Source organism: Mirounga angustirostris, unplaced genomic scaffold (genome assembly GCF_029215605.1).
Source record: "Mirounga angustirostris isolate CCGP_5_RB_7025 unplaced genomic scaffold, mMirAng1.0.hap1 SCAF_5, whole genome shotgun sequence".
NCBI lineage: Eukaryota > Metazoa > Chordata > Mammalia > Carnivora > Phocidae > Mirounga > Mirounga angustirostris.
In genome coordinates this window covers 74,657,766-74,679,638 of record NW_026991713.1, presented here as the reverse complement: position 1 = coordinate 74,679,638, position 21,873 = coordinate 74,657,766, and the positions used below count along the sequence as shown (strand labels likewise).

At 39.6% G+C, this 21,873-nt stretch overlaps 1 protein-coding gene across 4 annotated transcripts in view; it reads left to right on the top strand.

Moving 5' to 3' along the window:
• FGD4 (FYVE, RhoGEF and PH domain containing 4) overlaps positions 1-5,859 on the top strand; it is a 213,756-nt gene extending 207,897 nt beyond the window's left edge. For all 4 annotated transcript variants that reach the window (XM_064591407.1, XM_045873648.3, XM_054507109.2 and 1 more), the window contains one exon: positions 191-5,859. In XM_064591407.1, the coding sequence (XP_064447477.1) occupies positions 191-448 (258 nt within the window). In that variant the 3' untranslated portion in view covers positions 449-5,859. The remainder of the gene's footprint in view (positions 1-190) is intronic.
• Positions 5,860-21,873: the final 16,014 nt, after the last annotated feature.

Here is a 21,873-nt window from a genome sequence, read left to right as displayed (position 1 = left end):
ATTTTCAGTGACCTCACGTCTGGGCGGTTTGCTAAGGACTGGATCACAGGCTCTGTCCACGGAGAGCTAACAGCACGAGTCTGTGTGGAACAGTGGTACAGAAAGAGGTTTAGTGGGAGCCAGATCACAAAGGGCCACGGATAGCAAGCTAATACATCTTACGTTCCTGTGTACCATGTTTTTTCCTTAGGATGTCCGAGCCCAGGCCACCATTCCACTCCTCGGCTATGTTGTGGACGATCTGCCAAAGAGTGCAGACCTGCCCCACAGTTTCAAACTGACCCAGTCCAAGTCTGTGCACAGCTTTGCTGCAGACAGTGAGGAACTGAAACAGAAGTGGCTGAAAATCATCTTTTTAGCTGTCACAGGTGAGACACCAGACGGTCCCAACAAGCTTCCAACCACCTTGGATGATCATGCTGAACCTAAGAAAAAATCAGAATGCTGAACTCCAGGACCATCCATGATGTGGAGGTCTCAAGATTTACAGCTCAAGACATTCCCAGCCCTCCTTATTCATCTCTTAGCACTTTATGTTGAAAAATATAGGCTCATAAATGCATCTTTTGGGGGACTATTTTCCTACGTTTCTGTACTCTTAGTGAAACTGATGTGCAGAGCCATTCTACCGATAAAAGTTTGAAATAATGTGAAAATGGAGCATTTTTTAATGAGCTATTCCTTGCATATGTACTTTTGTCTTGAACAAAATGGTATCAGTGGATTCTATCACTATCAGGTTAGAATAGGCCACTTCCATCTAAGGTCCTTCCATGTCTTCTCCCTCACAGGTAAGACTTGTAACAGTTTGAAAGATATACCTCCATGTTGCCAAAATAAATCCATGGTAAAAAAAAAAAAAAAAAAAAAAACAGGGACAGTTTAGGCTATTGTATTAACTTATTTAATTTAGTTTATAAAGCTCAAGCTACATAAATAATGTATGTTCTTTTAAAACAGGACAAGTTGTTGGTGTTCAAACTTTCAACTTATTAAGAAAAGATAATACTTGTTTTTGTAGAAATATTCCTAAGAAGAAAATATCTCAAGAATATAGCAACTATGTGTATAAAGTATTAAATATGAATATAATTATATTATACATGCTTTTCTCTTCAGCTTTAGGTTCATATTTGTCTCTAATTTATTTTTTAAATATAAAGCATGTTTTATCTTGGAATTGAACAATGTTCTAAACTTCAGAAATGTTTTTGGTGATTTATGTTTAACTGATTGACATCTAAGGGTATTGATATTTTTATAATAAGAAAAAGCAGTAATTTATGTGGCATGGGATATATTAGTTCCAACAGTATTTTTAAAGTACTATTTTTTTGTTCTGTGCCTATTTAAAACAGTGCCTCTCTTTGAAGGTGCTAATAATACCTATTTAAATTTATAATGAGGGTTTAATTAATGCTTCAGTCTTGATTATTTTGAGATAATAATACACTTTGGCCACTAGGATGGTCAAAGTCACACAGGTTATTTTACCTTTCACAATCCTGCAATTGTTGCAGCAGTTAACATCAGCATGTGCAAAAATGTTCACAGAAACCTAAACTGTACAAGATACCTGACTTTATACAGAACTGGGACATATGGAAACTACATTTATTGTGATGTTTTTCTTTCCCATAAGACCGTTCAGCATGGTTAAATGAGGACTATATATAATTAACACTTAAGATAACTGTGGGCCTATTCCTTTGTCAGAGGGGAAATGAAATTCATATGTGATAACCTGTGTTTGAGGGGCAGATATATAGATATTAGAGGAAGTTTATGTTCAACTCTTTAAACCACCTCAGTGAAGAAGAGGAGGGGAAAACAATAATGAAAGCAATATTTTAATGGCAGGTTTGGGAGGTACAAGATGTTTGAAGAGACTCTGAGCATTTTCCCCCCTGTCGTCTGGGGAATTTTTAATAGTCAAAACATGATTTCTTGTCACAAAGGCTGCTCTTCATTATATTGTGGTTGTGATTAAAATCTCACATTAAGTTGGCTATTTAACTTACTCTTTTTCTCAAACTAGTTTTTTTCCCCATTTACCCTGTTATGCCCCAAACATTATCACTTTTAAATGCCTAAATCTGCTAGAAATCTAGAAATCCCCAAGAACGACCCTACTATCTGGGCCTTTGAGAATATAATTATACCTTAAGTGTAGAATGGATTCACTCAGAGTTTGAGACAGCCCACACATTTATTCAGGCCTGTCGTTTTAAGAAATATTTCAAGACTCTCCTCCTTCTCCCCACTCCAAAGGAGAAGGTAAACTAATTATGGCTGACACAATTAGATTGCCCTCCTCTATAATATAAAGGAATGCCAGCCATGATCTTTTTTTTTTTTTTTTTTTTTAAGATTTTATTTCTTTATTTGACGGAGACACAGCGAGAGAGGGAACACAAGCAGGGGGAGTGGGAGAGGGAGAAGCAGGCTTCCCGCTGAGCAGAGAGCCCGATGCGGGGCTCGATCCCAGGACTCTGGGATCATGACCTGAGCCAAAGGCAGGCGCTTAACGACTGAGCCACCCAGGCGCCCCCATGATCATTAATATTAAACCAAATATTTGGAATCAGAAAGAGATAAAGGCGTAGCTTCTTAGGCCCTATCAAATCAGGGACAGACTGAAAGAAATGTTAGATTACTTCTCTTTTCTAGTTGCCAACCATGTGGGGGGTGGTGTGTGTGTCTGTACAACATATGTATTCAGGGTGGCTTTTGAGACAGTTACACTATAGCTGTAGATGATACATTAGCATTCTTAATCTCCAAAAAAGAGAAGCAATAAAAACGTGGAATGATTATCAGGAGAACATGACTTTTGTAAATTGTGAATAGAGCAATGGAAACGTAAGGGCCAGTTTAGAAGATTTATGGGCCAGCTTATTTTTGAAAACTATTTTGAACCGTGAGGAGACTTCACTCTGCCGATCATAAATTGTTCTCCTGCAATGGGAGTAACATGGATACACTCAAGTTTTGGCTCAATAAATATCAATGTTATTTAATTGAGATTATCAAAAGAATACGTAAAAAGAATATTGTCAGGCTCTTCAATTTTTCAAAAAAATTAGAAATAATAGTACTAGAAGAGAATTTCTGGTTATCCAGTTACCATCTTTCATGGTCCACCCCGTGTTCTTTATTCAAGCACAAAGAGAAGCATTGAGGCAACCTTACCTGTGTTTCTCATAAAGAATCACTAATGCTTTTACTTGGAGAAAGGCAAGGGAATACTCTTAGGCAGGCATTTAGTAAACATCCAGCTAAACCAAAAGACGTCAAAGTGTGATTGGTTTCAAGAACCGTCGCATGTCTTGGTTTCCGAGACACCTGAGCAGTCACGACAAATTGCACATAAAAAAAACCAATTGTGATTGCTTTCCTCTTAGAACCAACATTCCATATAGGCTTTATTCTTCATTTTCCCTAATTTGGTGCTTTCCAAGTCCTTTTTAAAGTGTCCTTTCTCCAAACTTAAAAAATATTTCTTTGATAAAAACTGCTATTCATTACAAAACATTCCAGTTTTTTAAACTTAAATTTTGCTTTTACTGAAAGTCTACCATTTGGTATATTAAGTATGAAATGTAGTGCAGACTTAGCTCCAGGTTTTAAGTGGGACTCAATAATGAAAAATGCCACCAGCCACTTTTGTAATAATGGCATCTACAATGCCATCATGTATGCAAGCAATAAAATTCTTCAGGGTATGTTTTTATACTGAAATTTTAATATGAATGCCCCTCGCCACAAGGATATAGAGAATTACTTTTAGAAATGATACTATAACTCAAATTGCTGAGTATAGGGAAGGGAAGGGGGGGCATTATTCCTTGGATTCAAATAACCGTCAAAAGCATTTTTCCTTTAGCAAAGGGTATGGAGGGTGAGAGATTTAAGCACATCTGCACTACTTTATCAAGCTACATTTCATTTTCCATGAAGTTTAATACCACATACAGGTTGGTGTACTTACCTTCATTGGGTGACCTACCCCAATTAAAAAACAAATACTCCAACCTAAAAAATTACTAAACTTTTTATAAGAACTAACCTTTTAAATGTGCCCTGTCCCCATATATAAATACACATTTGGATTTTTTAAAAGAGTACTTGTCGTAGTCATAAGTATATAAACTACAAACTTCATTGTACTGCAGGGTTGTTAAAGATTCATTGATGCCTTCTAAAAACTTCTGTGAGTTCACAATTCTGTTTTACTTTTTCTTGTCTACTTTGTGGAAACAAGGTAGGTGTTTTTTTTTCTTTCAAATTTTAGATCCCATTTCTGATTATATTTAAAGCCTTAAGTTCTTATTTTGAGAATATTGTCTGCGATGACTCTAATAATGATCTTTCTGGACTAGATATATCCAGAGGAAAAGGCACCAACAGGAGCAAATAAGCTTCTAAGGAACAAAGGTCTTATTTTTTGCAGGTATCCTTGCTATAATGCAGAATAAAAGATTAATTAAATTTCCTACATCATACGATGTTCGTGTTAGCGGGTCTAAGATTAAGCACATGGTATTTATAAGCTAAAATTAATTCAAAAGGCAAGAATGTCTTAATGTTTTCATTCTTCAATTTTGTATTCTTCAAGAATGTATTAATATAAAAACTGTGGCTAACCAGTTCTTATTCTCTAGAACTGTATTGACACCAATAGTGGATCGTGTTACTTCTTCATTCTCATCCAATTTTAGTAGAATCAAATTGCTTTTTATTTTCATATTACTATCTACTATAGATTCTTCAGATTTAGAAAATGAGTATGATATATAAAGACCACTAGATACACTTTTAAAACCCTTTCTGTGAATTTATGCATATATGTATATATGTAAAAACATTGTTGATTTCCAATTCTGTTTTTCCATAGGAATGACATTTTTATAGAAACTGTTCTTTTTAACTTAAATATTTTAACATAAATTATTTACGTGGATTTTTAGTACAATTCATTCTTATGTGTGCCCCATAAACATGTTTTCATGAGATTACTTTCTTTACTGATACAGTAAAGAGGAATAAAAAATTAGGAACTGAAATAAGAGTGAACAGAGAGGTGGACAGAAAGAGACTGCTGATCACCAGATCAGAGCAAGTTATGTTAAGACAAGAGAAAAATACTTACACAGCAGAAGGGATATGAACTATAAAATAGAAATCTTTGTAATTGCGTACTGATGGGATCTGTTGCACCTAGGCCTTTCTCCATTAGTTACTTTTTCCTTTAGGCTTAAAATACTTTCAACCTATGGGCCATTTTCTACACTGTTTACTGAGGTAAAAAAATCCTCTAAAGTCAATCATGGTTTTTCCACTTTTTGGACTGAGCATTTGGCAGAATGCTGTATCTTTTCTGTGTTTTGAGATGAACTAGCACATGGCTTCTACAAGATAGTTTTTAAATCATTGGGGTCACTGGGAGTTACATGATGGTATACTTCTTCCTAAAATTTGTTATGGTACGTTTAGTGAGAAATTAAATCAAGAAATCTCATTGTAGCATATTTTAATAAGTGAATACCAAATACATAGAGTGAGATATATATACATATATATATCGGTTTGGTAAGGAACACAGTAGTCTTGGGGACCATTATGATAACAGAATTGCATTATATATTACATATTATGTGGATGTTGGAATGTATCACCTGAGGGGGTCTCCATTCATTAGCAATCATGTCTGTATATAAAACTTTTTTTTTTTTAACCAAACTAGCATTTTATTTTGTGAGTGACAATTGACTGATATTTTTGAATAAGTGTTATCTGGGTTTTGGAATTGTTGACTGATCAGTTTGAAAAAGTATGTTACCAGAATTTTAGAGTTAACGCCAATGTGAAAAAGTATACACAAAAAGTAATTCTTTTCTAGCTATATGAATGTAATATTTGCATATAGTGTATATATTGTGTAACATATGTATATTTGGTCATAAAGGCATAGAATTGGAAACATTGTAAAATTAAGCACTTTAATTCCTATTAAATATTAAGCATTTGTATCTTGTAAATAAATACATCCTTAAATGAATTATAAAGACTTACATGTTATTTCAGCTAGGACTGTAGATGTTCACAATGATTTTGGTGGTCTCAGAGAAAAGTTACTCCAGTAGAGTGCCGATGCTCCTTCCCACCTCCCATCCCCCCCAAAACCTGTGGAAGTCTTTCAAGAATAAAGCAGCGATGGAAGCCAGGGTTCCCCAGGTGTAGAACTGGGGACTTCTCCCTGTGATAACTCCAGGGTTAGATCTGCGGGAGCTGCGAAAACAGTGCTGCTGTTTTCTGAGAAATGACTGCTTTACTACATAGTTTATGGTGCTTGCCTGCATTGTTCAGTCTTATGTGGTGAAACAGACATGGAAATGGCAAAGAACCACATTTGAGTCTTAGTCCTGCTATTACCTATTATGTGACCTTAGACGATTTACCTGAGTCCCAATGATAAACTCTTAGAGTCATTCCAAGAAATATGAAAAACACACTTGGTGACTACAAAACACTATACAGGTAAGTAGTATTTCATAATACTTCACTGGGTTTCATACAGTTACCTTATTGGCTTTCGATTTAAAACATAAAAGATATCCCAGAAAGGAATGTGTGAACAGTATGATTTAAGAGAGAAAATATTTCCAGACATAATCCTTTTTAGAAATCAAAAGCCTTGTTTGGGTCTCAAAGAATTAATTTATCAGTTGGTTCTTAAAAGCAATTAGCAGGATGCCTGGGTGGCTCAGTCAGTTAAGTGTCTGCCTTTGGCTCAGGTCGTGATCCTGTGCTCCTAGGATTGAGCCCACATCGGGCTCCCTGATCAGCAGGGAGTCTGCTTCTCCCTCTCCCTCTCTCTCTCTCTCTGTCTCTCATGAATAAATAAAATCTTAAAAAAAAAAAAAAAGCAATTAGCATCAGCTGAAGAATTTCTTAAAATTAAAAGTTGTCCTTGGCTTATCAATATACATGTTTGAGTCCACCTTATACCAGAGTAGAAATATGGTGGAGAGAGCCAATGTGGCATAATTCAGAGCTTTTCCAACTAAGGTACATAGGAATCATGCAGGGATCTTGTTAAAATGCAGATTCTGATTTAGCATGTCTGTGATGTGACAGTTCTAACAGGGTCTCAGGTAATGTTGATATTCTTCAAACCATTCTTTGGAGTAGCAGCTTATACTGAGAAGGACTTTGTCATAGACAACTGGCTAGAAGTCCCTGACTCTGACACTTTTTGTGACTTTAGACACTCTTCCTTGAAACATTGTGGGACTTAGATGATATTTTAGTATATTGCCTGGTCCATATGAGGCATTCAGCACATAATATTTTATTTTCAACTGAACTATAGTTGACAATATTGCTTTCAGGTTTACAATATAATGATTCAACAATGATATATATTACAAAATGTTCACCAGGATAAGTGTAGTTACCATCTATCACTATACAAAGTTATTATATTATTATTGGCTATATTCCCTATGCTGTACATTTCATCCCTGTGACTTATTTTTGTAACTGGAACTTTGTTATATTTTAATCCCCTTCACATACTGCTCACATTCCTCTTCCCCTCTGGCAACCACAGGTTCTCTGAGATTTTTTGTTCATTTGTTTTTTAGATTCCACATATAAGTGAAATCATATAGTATTTGTGTTTCTTTGTCTGATTTACTTCACATAATACCCTCTAGATCTATCCATGTCGCAAATGGCAAGATTTATTTTTTTTTTAAGATTTATTATTTGAGAGAGAGAGATAAGAGTGCATGTGGGGGGAGGGCAAAGGGAGAGGAAGTGAGAATCTCAAGCAGACTCCTCACTGAGTCTGGAGCGGGGCTCCATCTCATGACCCTGAGATCATGACCTGAGCTGAAATCAGTAGTCAGAGGCCTAACTGACTGAGCCACCCAGGCACCCCAAGGATTATTCTTTTTTATGGAAGAATACATTCTGTTGTATTTATATATACCACATCTTTATCGATGGACACTTAGGTTGCTTCCATATCTTGGCTATTGTAAATAATGCTGCAGTAAACAAAAGCCACATCTTTTTGAATTGTTGTTTTATTTTTCTTTAGGTAAATACCCAAAAATAATATTAATGGGTGGTGTGGTATTTCTTTTTTTTTTTTTTTTAAGATTTTATTTATTTATTTGACAGAGAGAATGAGATAGAGCATGAGAGGGGGAAGGGTCAGAGGGAGAAGCAGACTCCCCGCCGAGCAGGGAGCCCGATGCAGGGACTCGATCCAGGGACTCCAGGATCATGACCTGAGCCGAAGGCAGTCACTTAACAAACTGAGCCACCCAGGCGCCCTGGTATTTCTATTTTTAATTTTGTGAGGAAACTCTATACTGTTTTCTAAAGTGGCTGCACCAATTTACATTCCCACCAACTGTGCATGAAGGTTCCCCTTTCTCCATCCTTGCCAAGACTTGTTATTTCTTGTCTTTTTGATAACAATCATTCTGTGTAAAGTGATACCTCATTGTGGTTTTGATTTGCATTTCCCTGATGATCAGTGATGTTGAGCACCTTTCCATGTGTCTGTCAGCCATCCGTATGTCTTCTTTAGAAAGAAAGTCTTCTTTCTTGGTTAGAAAAACACCTTTTTAGGTATTCTGCCCATTTTATAATCAGATTATTTGGGGGTTTTTTGTGTGTTTTCTTTATATATTTTGGGTATTAACCCCTTATCCGATATACCTTTGCAAATATTGTCTCCCATCTTGTAAGTTGCCTCTTTGTTTTCTTGATGGTTTTTTTTCACTGTGCAAAAATGTATTAGTTTGATGTCGTGCCAATTATTTATATTTGCTTTTGTTTCCCTTGCCTGAGGAGACATATCCAGAAAAATACTGCTAAGGCTAATGTCCATGAGTTTACTGCCTATGTTTTCTTTTAGGAGTTTTATGGTTTCAGGTCTCAGGTATGGGTCTCTAATCCATTTTGAGTTTATTTTTGTGTAGGGTGTAAGTGGTCCAGTTTAATTGTTTTGTATGTGGCTGTCCAGCTTTCCCAGCACCATTTATTGAAGAGATTGTCTTTCCCTGTTTTTGGTTCTGTTGTTATAAATTTATTGACAATATACACATGAGTTTTCTTTCTGAGTTCTCTATTCTGTTTCATTGATCTATGTGTTTGTTTTTATGCCCCTACCATACTGTTTTATTTACTACAACTTTGTAGTATAGTTTGAAGTCTAGAATTGTAATACATCCAGCTTTGTTCTTTCTCATGATTGCTTTTGCTATTTGAGGTCTTTTGTGGTTCCATGCAGATTTTAGGATTATTCTAGTTCTATAAAAAATATTGTTGGTATTTTAATAGGGATTGCCTGTGTTCTGTAGGATTTTTATGGCTTCAAGTCTCACATTTAGGTCTTTCATCCATTTTGACTTTATTTTTGTTTAGTGTAAGAAAGTGGGCCAGTTTCATTCTTCTGTATGTGGCTGTCCAGTTTTCCCAACACCATTTGTTGAAGAGACTGTCTTTTTCCCATTGGATATTCTTTCCTGCTTTGTTGAAGATTAATTGACCACATAGTTGTGGGTTCATTTCTGGATTTTCTATTCTCTTCCAATGATCTATGTGTTTATTTTTGTGTCAGTACCATACTGTTTTGATCACTACAGCTTTGTAATACAGCTTGAAGTCTGGAATGGTGATGCACCCAGCTTTGCTCTTCTTTTTCAAGGTTGCTTTGGCTATTCTGGGTCTTTTGTGGTTCTGTACAAATTTTAGGATTGTTTGTTCTAGTTCTCTGAAAAATGCTGGTGGTATTTTGATAGGGATTGCATTAAATATGTAGATTGCTTTGGGGAGTTATAGACATTTTAACAGTATTCTTCCAATCCATGAGCATGGAATGTTTTTCCATTTCTTTGTGTCCTCTTCAGTTTCTTTCATCACTGTTTTATAGTTTTCAAGAGTATAGGTCTTTTATATCCTTGGTTAGGTTTATTCCTAGGTATCTTATTGGTTTTGGTGCAATAGTAAAGAGGATCAATTCCTTAATTTCTTTTTCTGCTGCTTCATTATTGGTATATAGAAATGTAACAGATTTCTCTGTGGTGATTTTGTATCCTGCAACTTTACTAAATTTGTGTATTGGTTCTAGCAATTTTTTGGTGGAGTCTTTTCTACATAGAGTATCATGTCATCTGTGCATAGTGCAAGTTTGACTTCTTCCTTGCTGATTTGAATGCCTTTATTTATTTTTGTTGTCTGATTGCTGAGGCTAGGACTTCCAAAACTATGTTAAATAACAGTGGTGATAGTGGGCATCCCTTTTTCCAGACATAGAGGAAAAGCTCTCAGTTTTTCCCCATTGAGGATGATATTAGCTGTGGGTTTTTCATATATGGCCTTTATGATGTTGAGGTATGTTCCATCTAACCCTACTTTGTTGAGGATTTTTATCATGAAAGTACATGACATTGTACTTTGTCAAATGCTTTTCCTGCATCTGTTGAAATGATCATATGGTTCTTATCCTTTCTCTTAGTAATGTGGTATATCACATTGATTTGCAAATATTGAACCACACTTGCATGCCAGGAATAAATTCCACTTGATTGTGGTGATTGATTCTTTTAATGTACTGTTGGATCAGATTACCTAGTCTTGTTGAGAATTTTTGCATCCATGTTCATGAGATATTGGCCTGTAGTTCTCTTTTTCGAGGAGTCTTTGTCTCGTTTTGGAATCAGGGGAATGCTGGCCCCATAGAATAAGTTTAGAAGTTTTTGTTCCATTTCTATTTTTTGGAACAGTTTGAAAAGAATAGGTATTAACTCTTCTTTAAATGTTTGGTAGAATTCTGCTGGGAAGCCATCTGGCCCTGGACTTCCGTTTGTTGGGAGATTTTTGATTACTGATTCAGTTTCTTCACTGGGTATTAATCTGTTGAAATTTTCTATTGCTGTTTCAGTTTTGGTAGTTTATGTGTTTGTAGGAATTTATCCATTTTTTCTAGGTTGTCCAGTTTGTTGGCATATAGTTTTTCATAATATTCTCTTATAATTTTTGTATTTTGTGGTGTTATTCTTTTAACTTATTTTTTAAAGATTTTGTTTATTTGAGAGTGAAAGAGAGCATGAGCGGGGGGAGGAGCAGAGGGAGAAGAAGAAGCAGACTCCCCACTTAGCAGGGAGCCCGACGTGGGGCTCGATCCCAGGAGCCCCGGGATCATGACCTGAGCTGAAGGCAGATGCTTAACTGACTGAGCCACCCAGACACACCCTATTTCTTCTCTCTCTTATTTTTTATTTTATTTACTTGGATCCTTTCTCATTTCTTTTTGATAAGTCTGGCTAGAGGTTTATTGATTTTATTAATTTTTTCAAAGAACCAGCTCCTGGCTTCATTGATCTGTTCTATTGCTTTAAGTTTCTATATCATTTATTTCTGTTCTAATCTCTATTATTTCCTTCCTTCTGCTGGCTTTAGGCTTCACTTGTTCTTTCTCTAGCTTCTTTAGGTGTAAAGTTAGATTGTTTATTTGAGATTTTTCTTGCTTCTTGAAGGAGTCCTGTATTGCTATATGCTTCCTTCTTTCCTTTTGCCGCATCTCAAAGGTTTTGGACTTTTGTGTTTTCATTTTCATTTGTTTCCATGTATGTTTTTATTTTTTTTATTTTTTATTGTTATGTTAATCACAATACATTACATCATTAGTTTTTGATGTAGTGTTCCATGATTCATTGTTTGTGCATAACACCCAGTGCTCCATGCAGAACGTGCCCTCTTTAATACCCATCACCAGGCTAACCCATCCCCCCACCCTCTCCCCTCTAGAACCCTCAGTTTGTTTTTCACAGTCCATAGTCTCTCATGGTTCATCTCCCCCTCCGATTTCCCCCCCTTCATTATTCCCCTCTTGCTATCTTTTTTTTTTCTTAACATATATTGCATTATTTGTTTCAGAGGTACAGATCTGAGATTCAACAGTCTTGCACAATTCACAGCGCTTACCAGAGCACATACCCTCCCCAGTTTCTATCACCCAGCCACCCCACCCCCCACTCCAGCAACCCTCAGTTTGTTTCCTGAGATTAAGAATTCCTCATATCAGTGAGGTCATATGATACATGTCTTTCTCTGATAGACTTATTTCACTCAGCATAACACTCTCCAGTTCATCCACATCATTGCAAATGGCAAGATCTCATTCCTTTTGGTGGCTGCATAATATTCCATTGAATATATATATATATATATATATATCACAACTTCTTTATCCATTCATCTGTCGATGGACATCTTGGCTCTTTCCACAGTTTGGCTATTGTGGACATTGCTGCTATAAACATCGGGGTGCATGTAACTCTTCAGATCCCTACATTTGTATCTTTGGGGTAAATACCCAATAGTGCAATTGCTGGGTCATATGGTAGCTCTATTTTCAACTTTTTGAGGAACCTCCATACTGTTTTCCAGAGTGGTTGCACCAGCTTGCATTCCCACCAACAGTGTAGGAGGGCTCCCCTTTCTCCACATCCCCGCCAACATCTGTCGTTTCCTGACTTGTTAATGTTAGCCATTCTGACTGGTGTGAGGTGGTATCTCATTGAGGTTTTGATTTGGATTTCCCTGATGCCGAGCGATGTTGAGCACTTTTTCATGTGTCCGTTGGCCATTTGGGTGTCTTCTTTGGAAAAATGTCTGTTCATGTCTTCTGCCCATGTATGTTTTTAATTTCATCTTTGATTTCCTGGCTGACCCATTTATTGTTGTTTAGCCTCCGTGTCTTTGTGATCTTTCCAGATTGTTTCTTGACTTCTAGTTTTATAGTGTAGTGGTCAAAAAAGGTACATGGTATGATTTCAGTCTTTTTGTATTTGTTGCGGCCTGTTTTGTGACCTAATATGTAATCTATTCTGTAGAATATCCTATGTGCACTTGAAAAGAATGTGCATTGTGCTGTTTTAGGATAGAATGTTCTGAATATATCTGTTAAGTCCATTTAGCCCAGTGTGTCCTTCCAAGCCATTGTTTCCTTGTTGATTTTCTGCTTAGGTGACCTGTCCATTGATGTAAATGGGGTGTTAAAAGTTCCCTACTATTATTGTGTTATTATCAATTAGTTCCTTTATGTGTGTTATTGTTTTATATATTTGGATACTCCCATCTTGGGTGCATAACTATTTATATATATTGGATTTCCATGATATATAGGATAGAATGTTCCAAATATATCTGTTAAGTCCATTTAGTCCAGTGTGTCCTTCAAAGCCATTGTTTTATGGCTTTGTTATATCCTCTTGTTGGATTGTTATATCCTCTTGTTGGATTGTCCCCTTTTTGATTATATAATGCCCTTCTTTATCTCTTGTTATGGTCTTTGTTTTAAAGTCTAGTTTGTCCGATAATAGGTAATGCTATTCTGGCTTTTTTTTGACATCCATTTGTGCAATAAACGAGTCTCTTGGGGCACCTGGGTGTCTCAGTCAGTTAAGCATCTGCCTTTGGTTCAAGTCATGATCCCGGAGTCCCAAGATCAAGCCCCACATTGAGCTCCCTGCTCAGCGGGGAGTCTGCTTCTCCCTCTGACCCTCCCACCTCTCATGCTCTCTCTCACTCAAATAAATAATAAAATCTTTAAAATAAGTCTCATGTAGGCAGCCTATAGATGGTTCTTGTTTTGGGGGGGGGGGTTGTTGTTTTATTTGTTTATTTGTTGTTTGGGGTTTTTTTAAATCCATTCTGACATCCTATCTCTTTTGTTTGGAGCATTTAGTCCATCTACAAAGTAATTTTTAAAAAGATTTTTATGTAATCTTTACACCCAACATGGGGCTTGAACCTACAACCCTGATATCAAGAGTCATATGCTCCAGCAACTGAGCCAGCCATGTGCCCCTCAAAGTAATTGTTGATAGATAGGTTTTATTGTTGATATGTTTAAATGTTTATATGTTGATAGATATGCCATTTTATTACTTGTTTTGTCATTGTTTCTGAAGATTTTCTCTGATCCTTTGTCAATTTTGGTCTCTCTTTTGCACTTAAAGAGTCCCCTTTAATATTTCTTGCAGGGCTGGTTTAGTGGTCACAAACTCCTTTAGTTTTTTTGGTTTTTGGTTTTTGGTTTTAAGTAGATACCATGCCCAGCATGGAGCCCAGTGTGGGGCTTGAACTCATGACTCTGAGATCAAAACCCAAGCTGAGATCAAGAGTCGGACTCTTAACTAACTTAGCCACCCAGGTGCCCCAACTCCTTTTGTTTTTGTCTGGGAAACTCTTTATCTCTGCTTCTTTTTTGAATGATAGCCTTGCTGGATATTCTTGGCTGCAGATTTTTTCCCATTCAGCACTTTGAATATATCATGCCACTCTCTTCTGTCTTGCCAGGTTTCTGTTGAAAAGTCTCCAGCTAACCTGATGGGTCTTTCCTTGTAAGTTAAGATTTCTTTTGCTGCTTCTAAGATTTTTTTCTTCATCTCTGTATTTTGCAAATTTAATTACAGTATATCTTGGTGTTGACCTGCTTTTGTTGATTTTATTGGGAGTTCTCTGTCCCTCCTGCATCTGGCTTTCTGTTTCCTTCCCCATATTAGGGAAGTTTTCTGCTACTGAAATTTTCTGCCCCCTTTTCCTCTCTCTTCTTCTCCTGGGACTCCTATATTTCAAATGTTATTGTGTTTGATGGAGTCACTGATTTCCTTAAGTCTATTCTTGTGTTCCATAATTATTCTCTCTGTTGTTCAGCTTCATTATTTTCCATTATTTGTCTTCTATTTCACTTATTTGGTCCTCTGTTTCTTCCAGCCTGCGGTTAATCCATCAAGTCTATTTTCCAATCTCATTTATTGCATTCCTTATTTCTGAATCTTAACTCTTTTATCTCTGTGGTAAGGATCTCTTCTGATGTCTTCCATTATCTTTTCTCAAGTCCAGTGAGTATCCTTATTATTGTTGCTTTAAATTATCCATCAAGCATGTTACTTATATCTGTTTTGCTTAGATCTCTGGCCATGGCCTTATCTTGTTCTTTCATTTGGGATAAATTCCTCCATCTTGGCATTTTGTATAAGTTTCTGCTGTCTCCTGTGTGTTAGAAAAGCCAGTTATGGGGGCACCTGAGAGGCTCAGTTGGTTAAGCATATGCCTTTGGCTCGGGTCATGATCCTGGAGTCTTGGGATCAAGCCCCACCTTGGGCTCCCTGCTCGGCAGGGAGTCTGCTTCTCCCTCTGCCCCTCACCCCACTCATGCTCTCTCTCTCTGTCTCTCAAATAAATAAGTAAAATCTTTAAAAAGAAAAGCCAGTTATGTCTCCTGTTCCTGAAAGTAATGGCCTTATGGAGAAGAGGTCATGTAGTACCCAAGACCTGGTGCTTCTGGGAGTGTCTCTGGCGTGTGCTGCATCATTCTGCTGTTGTGTTGTGGCTGCTCTATCCTTAAAGATAGTCATCTGCAGAGGCTCTTCTTGCATGCTGTTGGCAGTTTCTGGTTCCTGGCCTGAATGTGGCAACTGTTAACTAAGTGTGCTCTGGTCTGCTTATGAAATGAGACCTGACACCAACTCCACCAGAACTGAGGCCCTGTAGAACTGTCTGGTCAGAAGACGTGGTGTGGGGGGGCGCCTGGGTGGCTCAGTTGGTTAGGCGGCTGCCTTCGGCTCAGGTCATGATCCTGGAGTCCCGGGATCGAGTCCCGCATCGGGCTCCCTGCTCGGCAGGGAGTCTGCTTCTCCCTCTGACCCTCCTCCTTCTCATGCTCTCTGTCTCTCATTCTCTCTCTCTCTCAAAAAAAAAAAAAAATCTTAAAAAAAAAAAAAGACGTGGTGTGGGAAGGGGTTTGTGCTGGTCTTCTGGGAGAGGGGCCCTCCACGCAGGAATGAGGCAGCTTGACTTAGAAAGGCAGTCCTTCCAGAGCACAGGGGGTGGGGCTTGCTGTAAGTAAGGCAGCTGAGTAAGTCAGGTAGGGGCTGAGCTGCTTCCCTCAGGTGGCTCTGTATTTATGCAGAGAGGCAGGGGAGGGAAATGGTACCAGCCAGCTCCTTTGTTCTGAGAGGCATCTCCATGAATGCTGCCTCTCAGGGAAGTGCTCCCAGAAGAATGAATAATCTCCTCCCATTCCTCCCATGTGCCCCAGGCATTTTTCAGATAGCTGTTTCCACGCTGGTGGCCTCTGGGTTTTTTACCTTCCTTCTCTCCAGGAGCAATGCAGTGTCCTGGCTCTATCTTAGCCAAGCCTGCTGACCTTTAAGACTCTAGGCTTTGGGGCACCTGGGTGGCTCAGTTGGTTGAGCGGCTGCCTTCAGCTCAGGTCATGATCCCAGGGTCCTGGGATCAAGTCCCGCATCAGGCTCCCTGCTCGGCGGAGAGCCTGCTTCTCCCTCTCCCTCTGCCTGCCTCTCTGCCTACTTGTGCTCTCTCTATCTCTGTCAAATAAATAAATAAAATTTTAAAAAAACCCTCTAGGCTTTAGGGGTGCCTCAGTGGCTCAGTCAGTTAAGCATCCAACTATACACACACACACACACACACATATATATATACACACACATATATATGTATATATATATATTTTTAAGATTTTTATTCATTTATTTGACAGCAGGAGAGCACAAGCAGGGGTAGCGACAGAGGGAGAGGGAGAAGTAGGCTCCCTGCTGAGCAAGGAGCCTGATGTGGGGCTCAATCCCAGGACCCTGGGATCATGACCTGAGCTGAAGGCAGTCGCTTAACCAACTGAGCCACACAGGCACCCCAAGCATCCAACTCTTGATCTCAGTTCAGGTATTGATCTCAGGGTGGTGAGTTCAAGCACTGTGTTGGGCTCCCCACCGGACATGGAGCATACTTTTAACAACAACCCTCCAGGCATTAAAGACATGGTATGGGCAGAGGCCTGCGAAGCTGGGACTGAGGCAAGCTTGACTGAGAAGGACAGTTGTGCCAGAGCACAAAGAGGTGGAGCTTGGTGTAAGCAAGTTAGGCAGCCAGTGTTGCTCTCTCAAAAAAAAAAAAAAAAAAATCTTAAAAAAAAAAAAGAAGACGTGCTCTTCTGGGAGCACTTCCCTGAGAGGCAGCATTCATGGAGATGCCTCTCAGAACAAAGGAGCTGGCTGGTACCATTTCCCTCCCCTGCCTCTCTGCATAAATACAGAGCCACCTGAGGGAAGCAGCTCAGCCCCTACCTGACTTACTCAGCTGCCTTACTTACAGCAAGCCCCACCCCCTGTGCTCTGGAAGGACTGCCTTTCTAAGTCAAGCTGCCTCATTCCTGCGTGGAGGGCCCCTCTCCCAGAAGACCAGCACAAACCCCTTCCCACAGGTTGCTCTGTTTATGCTGAGCGGTAGGGGAAGGAAATGGTGCTGGCCAGTTCCTCTGTTCCCAGAGTGGCATCTCCATGAATGCTGCCTCTCAGGGGTGTGCTCCAGGAAGAATGAATAATCTCCCCACAGTGTGCCCCAAGTGTCTTTCAGGTCGCTATTTCCATGCTGTCTGCCCCTGGGTTGTTTCCCTGCCTTTTCTCCAGAAGACAGGCAGTGCCCTCAAGTCTCTATCCTGCTACACCTGCTGACCTTTATTTTTTATTTTTTAATTTAAATTCAATTAATTAACATACAGTGTATTATTAGTTTCAGAGGTAGAGTTCAGTGATTCATCAGTCCTATATAACACCCAGTGCTCATTACATCCTGTGCCTTCCTTAATGCCCATCACCCAGTTACCGTATCCCCCACCCCCTTCCCCTCCAGCAACCCTCAGTTTGTTTCCTGTGATTAAGAGTTTCTTATGGTTTGTCTCCCTCTCTGATTTCATCTTGATTTTTCCCTCCCTTTCTTTGTGCTCCTCTGTTTTGTTTCTTAAATTCCACATAGGAGTGAAATCATATGATAATTGTCTTTCTCTAATTGACTTATTTCACTTAGCATGACAGACATGTCTCCAAAGAAGATACACAAATGGCTAACAGACACATGAAAAAATGCTCAACATCACTCTCAGCATCAGGGAAATACAAATCAAAACCACAATGAGATAACTACCTCACACCAGTCACAATGGCTAAAATTAACAAGTCAGGAAATGACAGATGTTGGTGAGGATGCGGAGAAAGGGGCACCCTCCCACACTGTTGGTGGGAATGCTAGCTGGTGAAGCCACTCTGGAAAACAGCATGGAGGTTCCTCAAAAAGTTGAAAATAGAGCTACCATATAACCCAGCAATTGCACTACTAGGTATTTACCCCAAAGATACAAATATAGTGATCTGAAGGGGCACCTGCACCCCAATGTTTAAGCAGCAATGTCCACAATAGCCAAATTATGGAAAGAGCCCAGATGTCCATCGACAGATGAATGGATAAAGAAGGTGTGGTATATATAGACAATGGAATACTACTCAGCCATCAAAGGGAATGAAATTTTGCCATTTGCAATGATGTGGATGGAGTCTACTGACCTTTAAAACTCCATGTTTTAAGCCCCACTGGTTTCAAAAACTCTTGAAATTCAGCACCTCTCATTTTCCAAACCAATGGCTTTGGGGAAATTCTCTCCTTGTGCATTTCCCTGTGTGCACATCTCTCTCCCTCTCCCTCCCTCCCTCGCTCTCTCTCTCTTTCTCTCTCACTTCTCCACAACTATGGCTCCCTCCCCTCTGCAGCACCCATGATCTGTTTCTTCCCAAAACCACATCTCCATACTTCCTACCTTCTTTGATGTGGCCTCTTCTCTCCCTTTAGTCGTGGTTTGTTCTGTCCATCTTCAGGTCAATTTCTGGGGTATTTAGAATGATTTGATAGTTACCTGGTTGTGTTTGTGGGATGAGACAAGCCTCGGGGCCTTCTCCTCAGCTGCCATGTTCTTCTCTCCAACTGTAAGGGTTTTTTTAAGGTTGAAAGTTTTTTTCCTTTCAGCTCTTTGAATATATCATGCCACTTTTTCTGCCTTGCAAAGTTTCTGCCAAAACATTAGCTGATAGCCTTATGGAGTCTCCCTTGTACATAACTGTGTACTTTTCTCTTGCTGCTTTAAAGATTCTGTCTTTATCTTTAATTTTTGCCTTTAATTATCATGTGCCTTGGTGTGGACCTTCTTGGGTTCATCTTCTTTGGTGCTCTCTGTACTTCTGGACCTGAATGTCTGTTTCTTTCCCCCGGTTAGGGAAGTTTTCAGCTATTATTTCACACATAGGTTTTCTGCCCCTTACTCTCACCTCCTTCTGGGATTCATATAAGGTGACTGTTAATCCATTTGATGTTGTCACAGAGGTCCCTTAACCTATCCTCATTTTTTTTAATGATCTTTTTTTTTTCCTGCTCTGCAGCATGGCTGCTTTCCACTAGTTGTCTTCCAGGTCACTGAACTAGTCTGCATCCTCTAATCTGCTGCTGATTCCCTCTAGTATATTTTTCATTTCAGTTATTCTTCAGCTCTAAGTCATCCTTTTAAATATTTTCTCTTTGTTGATGTTCTGAGTTCCTCCAGTCTTTTCTCAATTCCAGTGAGGATCTTTATTACTATTACTTTGAATTCGTTATGAACTAGGTTGCTTAGCTCCGTTTTTATTTAGCTCTTTTCTGCGGTTTTGTCTTGTTCTTTCATTTGGAACATATTCTTCTATCTCCTTTTGTCTAAACTTCTGTGTTTGTTTCTGCATATTAGGTAGGTCAGAGACCTTTCCTGGTCTTGAAAGTAGTGGGCCTGTGTAGAAGGTGTCCTTTTGTCCCATTAGCACAATCCTCCCTGGTCACTAGAACCAGGTGCTCCAGGGTATCCCCTGTGCCGGTCTGCCTGTGCCCTCCTGTTATGTCTGAGTCACAACTGCTGCGGGCATACTGTGAGCAGGGCTGTCCTTCAGCCTATTTGTCAGCAATGACTGGCCACAACTACTGTAGGTGCAGTGGTGGGCAGGGCTTGTCCCCACAGTGGCCGGCTGAGAGGCCTGGCTGTGGCTGTGACAGGCATGCTGGTGGGTGGGACTAGCTACCCCATACCTGGGGGAGGAATTGCTCTGGAGGGGCATTAGGCCCCACTGGGTATGAGAGGGAAGCAGTCATGCTGGAAAGGATGCCAGGCCTGACAGAGGCTGTGTGCCAAGTCTGGTGGAGCAGGAGCCCCTTTGGGAGAGCGCCTCCTGGGGTAGATGGGTAGGTTGGGTGGGGCAGGTCTGCAGGGGAACACTGAAGTGCTAGCAAGATAGATGGACAGTGTCTAAACTTGGACCCACAAAAATGTCTGTTTAGCTAGGCTAAAGGAGGGCGAGAATAATGGTGCCCACCAGCACTTCCATTCCCAGAGAAAGCTCCTACAGTTCTCTGTCCCTCCAGCACATATCCTAAAATTAGTCAAAAAATCTTCACATATAGGCACTTTTCAAACTGCTTGGTCTCAGACCAAGTGGCATAGCACATTGGCTCTTTAAGAGCAGGACTCTGTTTCCCATTGCCCTCCTCCTTTCCCAAATTAAGCTGTGCTTGTTTCCAAAGCCAGGTGTTATGGGGGCTTGTCTTCTTGGTGCTGGTCCTCAGGGCTGGGGATGCCCAGTGGGGGGGCTTGATCCCCTTGTTCCCTTGTTCCTGTGTGCTTGTAACATAATTCTTCTTATGGATAGCCATACTGGGGGCTTGGTTTCCTACCATGTCCCTGCCCTTCCTATTCTTCTTTAAGAAATATATGTATATATATTTATTTAGGAGAGAGAGCTCATGCGTGGGTGAGGAAAAGAATCCTTAAGCAGACTTCCTGCTGAGCACAGAGCCCCACTCAACACCCAATCCCAGGACCCCGAGATCATGATCTGAGCCAAAACCAAGAGTCGGATGCTCAACCAACTGAGCCACCCAGGCACCCCCCTACTCTTTTTGATGCAGCCTTCTCTATGATTTCAGCTGTGGGAGATCTGTTTGCACATCTTCAGATTGTTTTCAGAGCGAGTTGCAATGCATGTAGTTGTATTCCCTCCAGTCCCTCTAATTGCTAATATTAATAGATTGTTTAGTTAATTCAAACGTTTGCAGCTCTGATTACACATTAGAATCACCTGAGAAATAAATAGTGATGACCTGGCCTCACCCTCAGAAATTCTATTTGCCTGGGTTGGGCTCTGGACATAAGCAGTTTTAAAAATTCCCCAGGTGATCCTGATGGAAACCTCATTTGAGAAACACTGACTCTTTATTCAGTGCTTGGTCCTTTAAATGTTCTCTATATATACACATCATCTCATATAAGCCTCACAACAGCACACAGATTTTCAGATTTGCCTGGGTTGGGCTCTGGACATAAGCAGTTTGGAGTCTGAGTGGCTCAGTCTGTTGAGTGTCAGACTCTTGGTTTTGGCTCAAGTCATGATCTCATGGGTCATGGGATCATGCCCTGGGACGGGCTCCCTGCTCAGCAGGGAGTCTGCTTGTCCTTCTCCCTCTACCCTTCCTCCTGCCTTATGCTTTCTCTCTCTCTCAAATAAATAAATAAAATCTTTAAAAAACAAAACTAAAACCTAATTTTTTCCACTCTGTCTTCTCCATGCCAATGCCTATGCAACTGTCTAAAACAACTACATGGATTGGTCTCACTTTTAATTTATTATTAGATCACTATTTCACATTTCTTTTCTCCTCAAACCTCCAACACCTTCTCCCTGCTCCTGGATCCCCATTGATGACCTTCCTTCCTACTTTACTGAGAAAGTTAATCACAGGAGACTTCCACAATCTCCCACAACCACATCAGATTCTTTACACCAATTTCACTGCTACCATTTTCGCCTGAACCACCATCCTCTCTTGCCTACATTATTGCAGTAGCTTTCTAATTAGTCTCAAGGCTTTCATTCCACCTCTGCCCTTGTCAAATAATCAGTGAGGGGAGTCAATTAA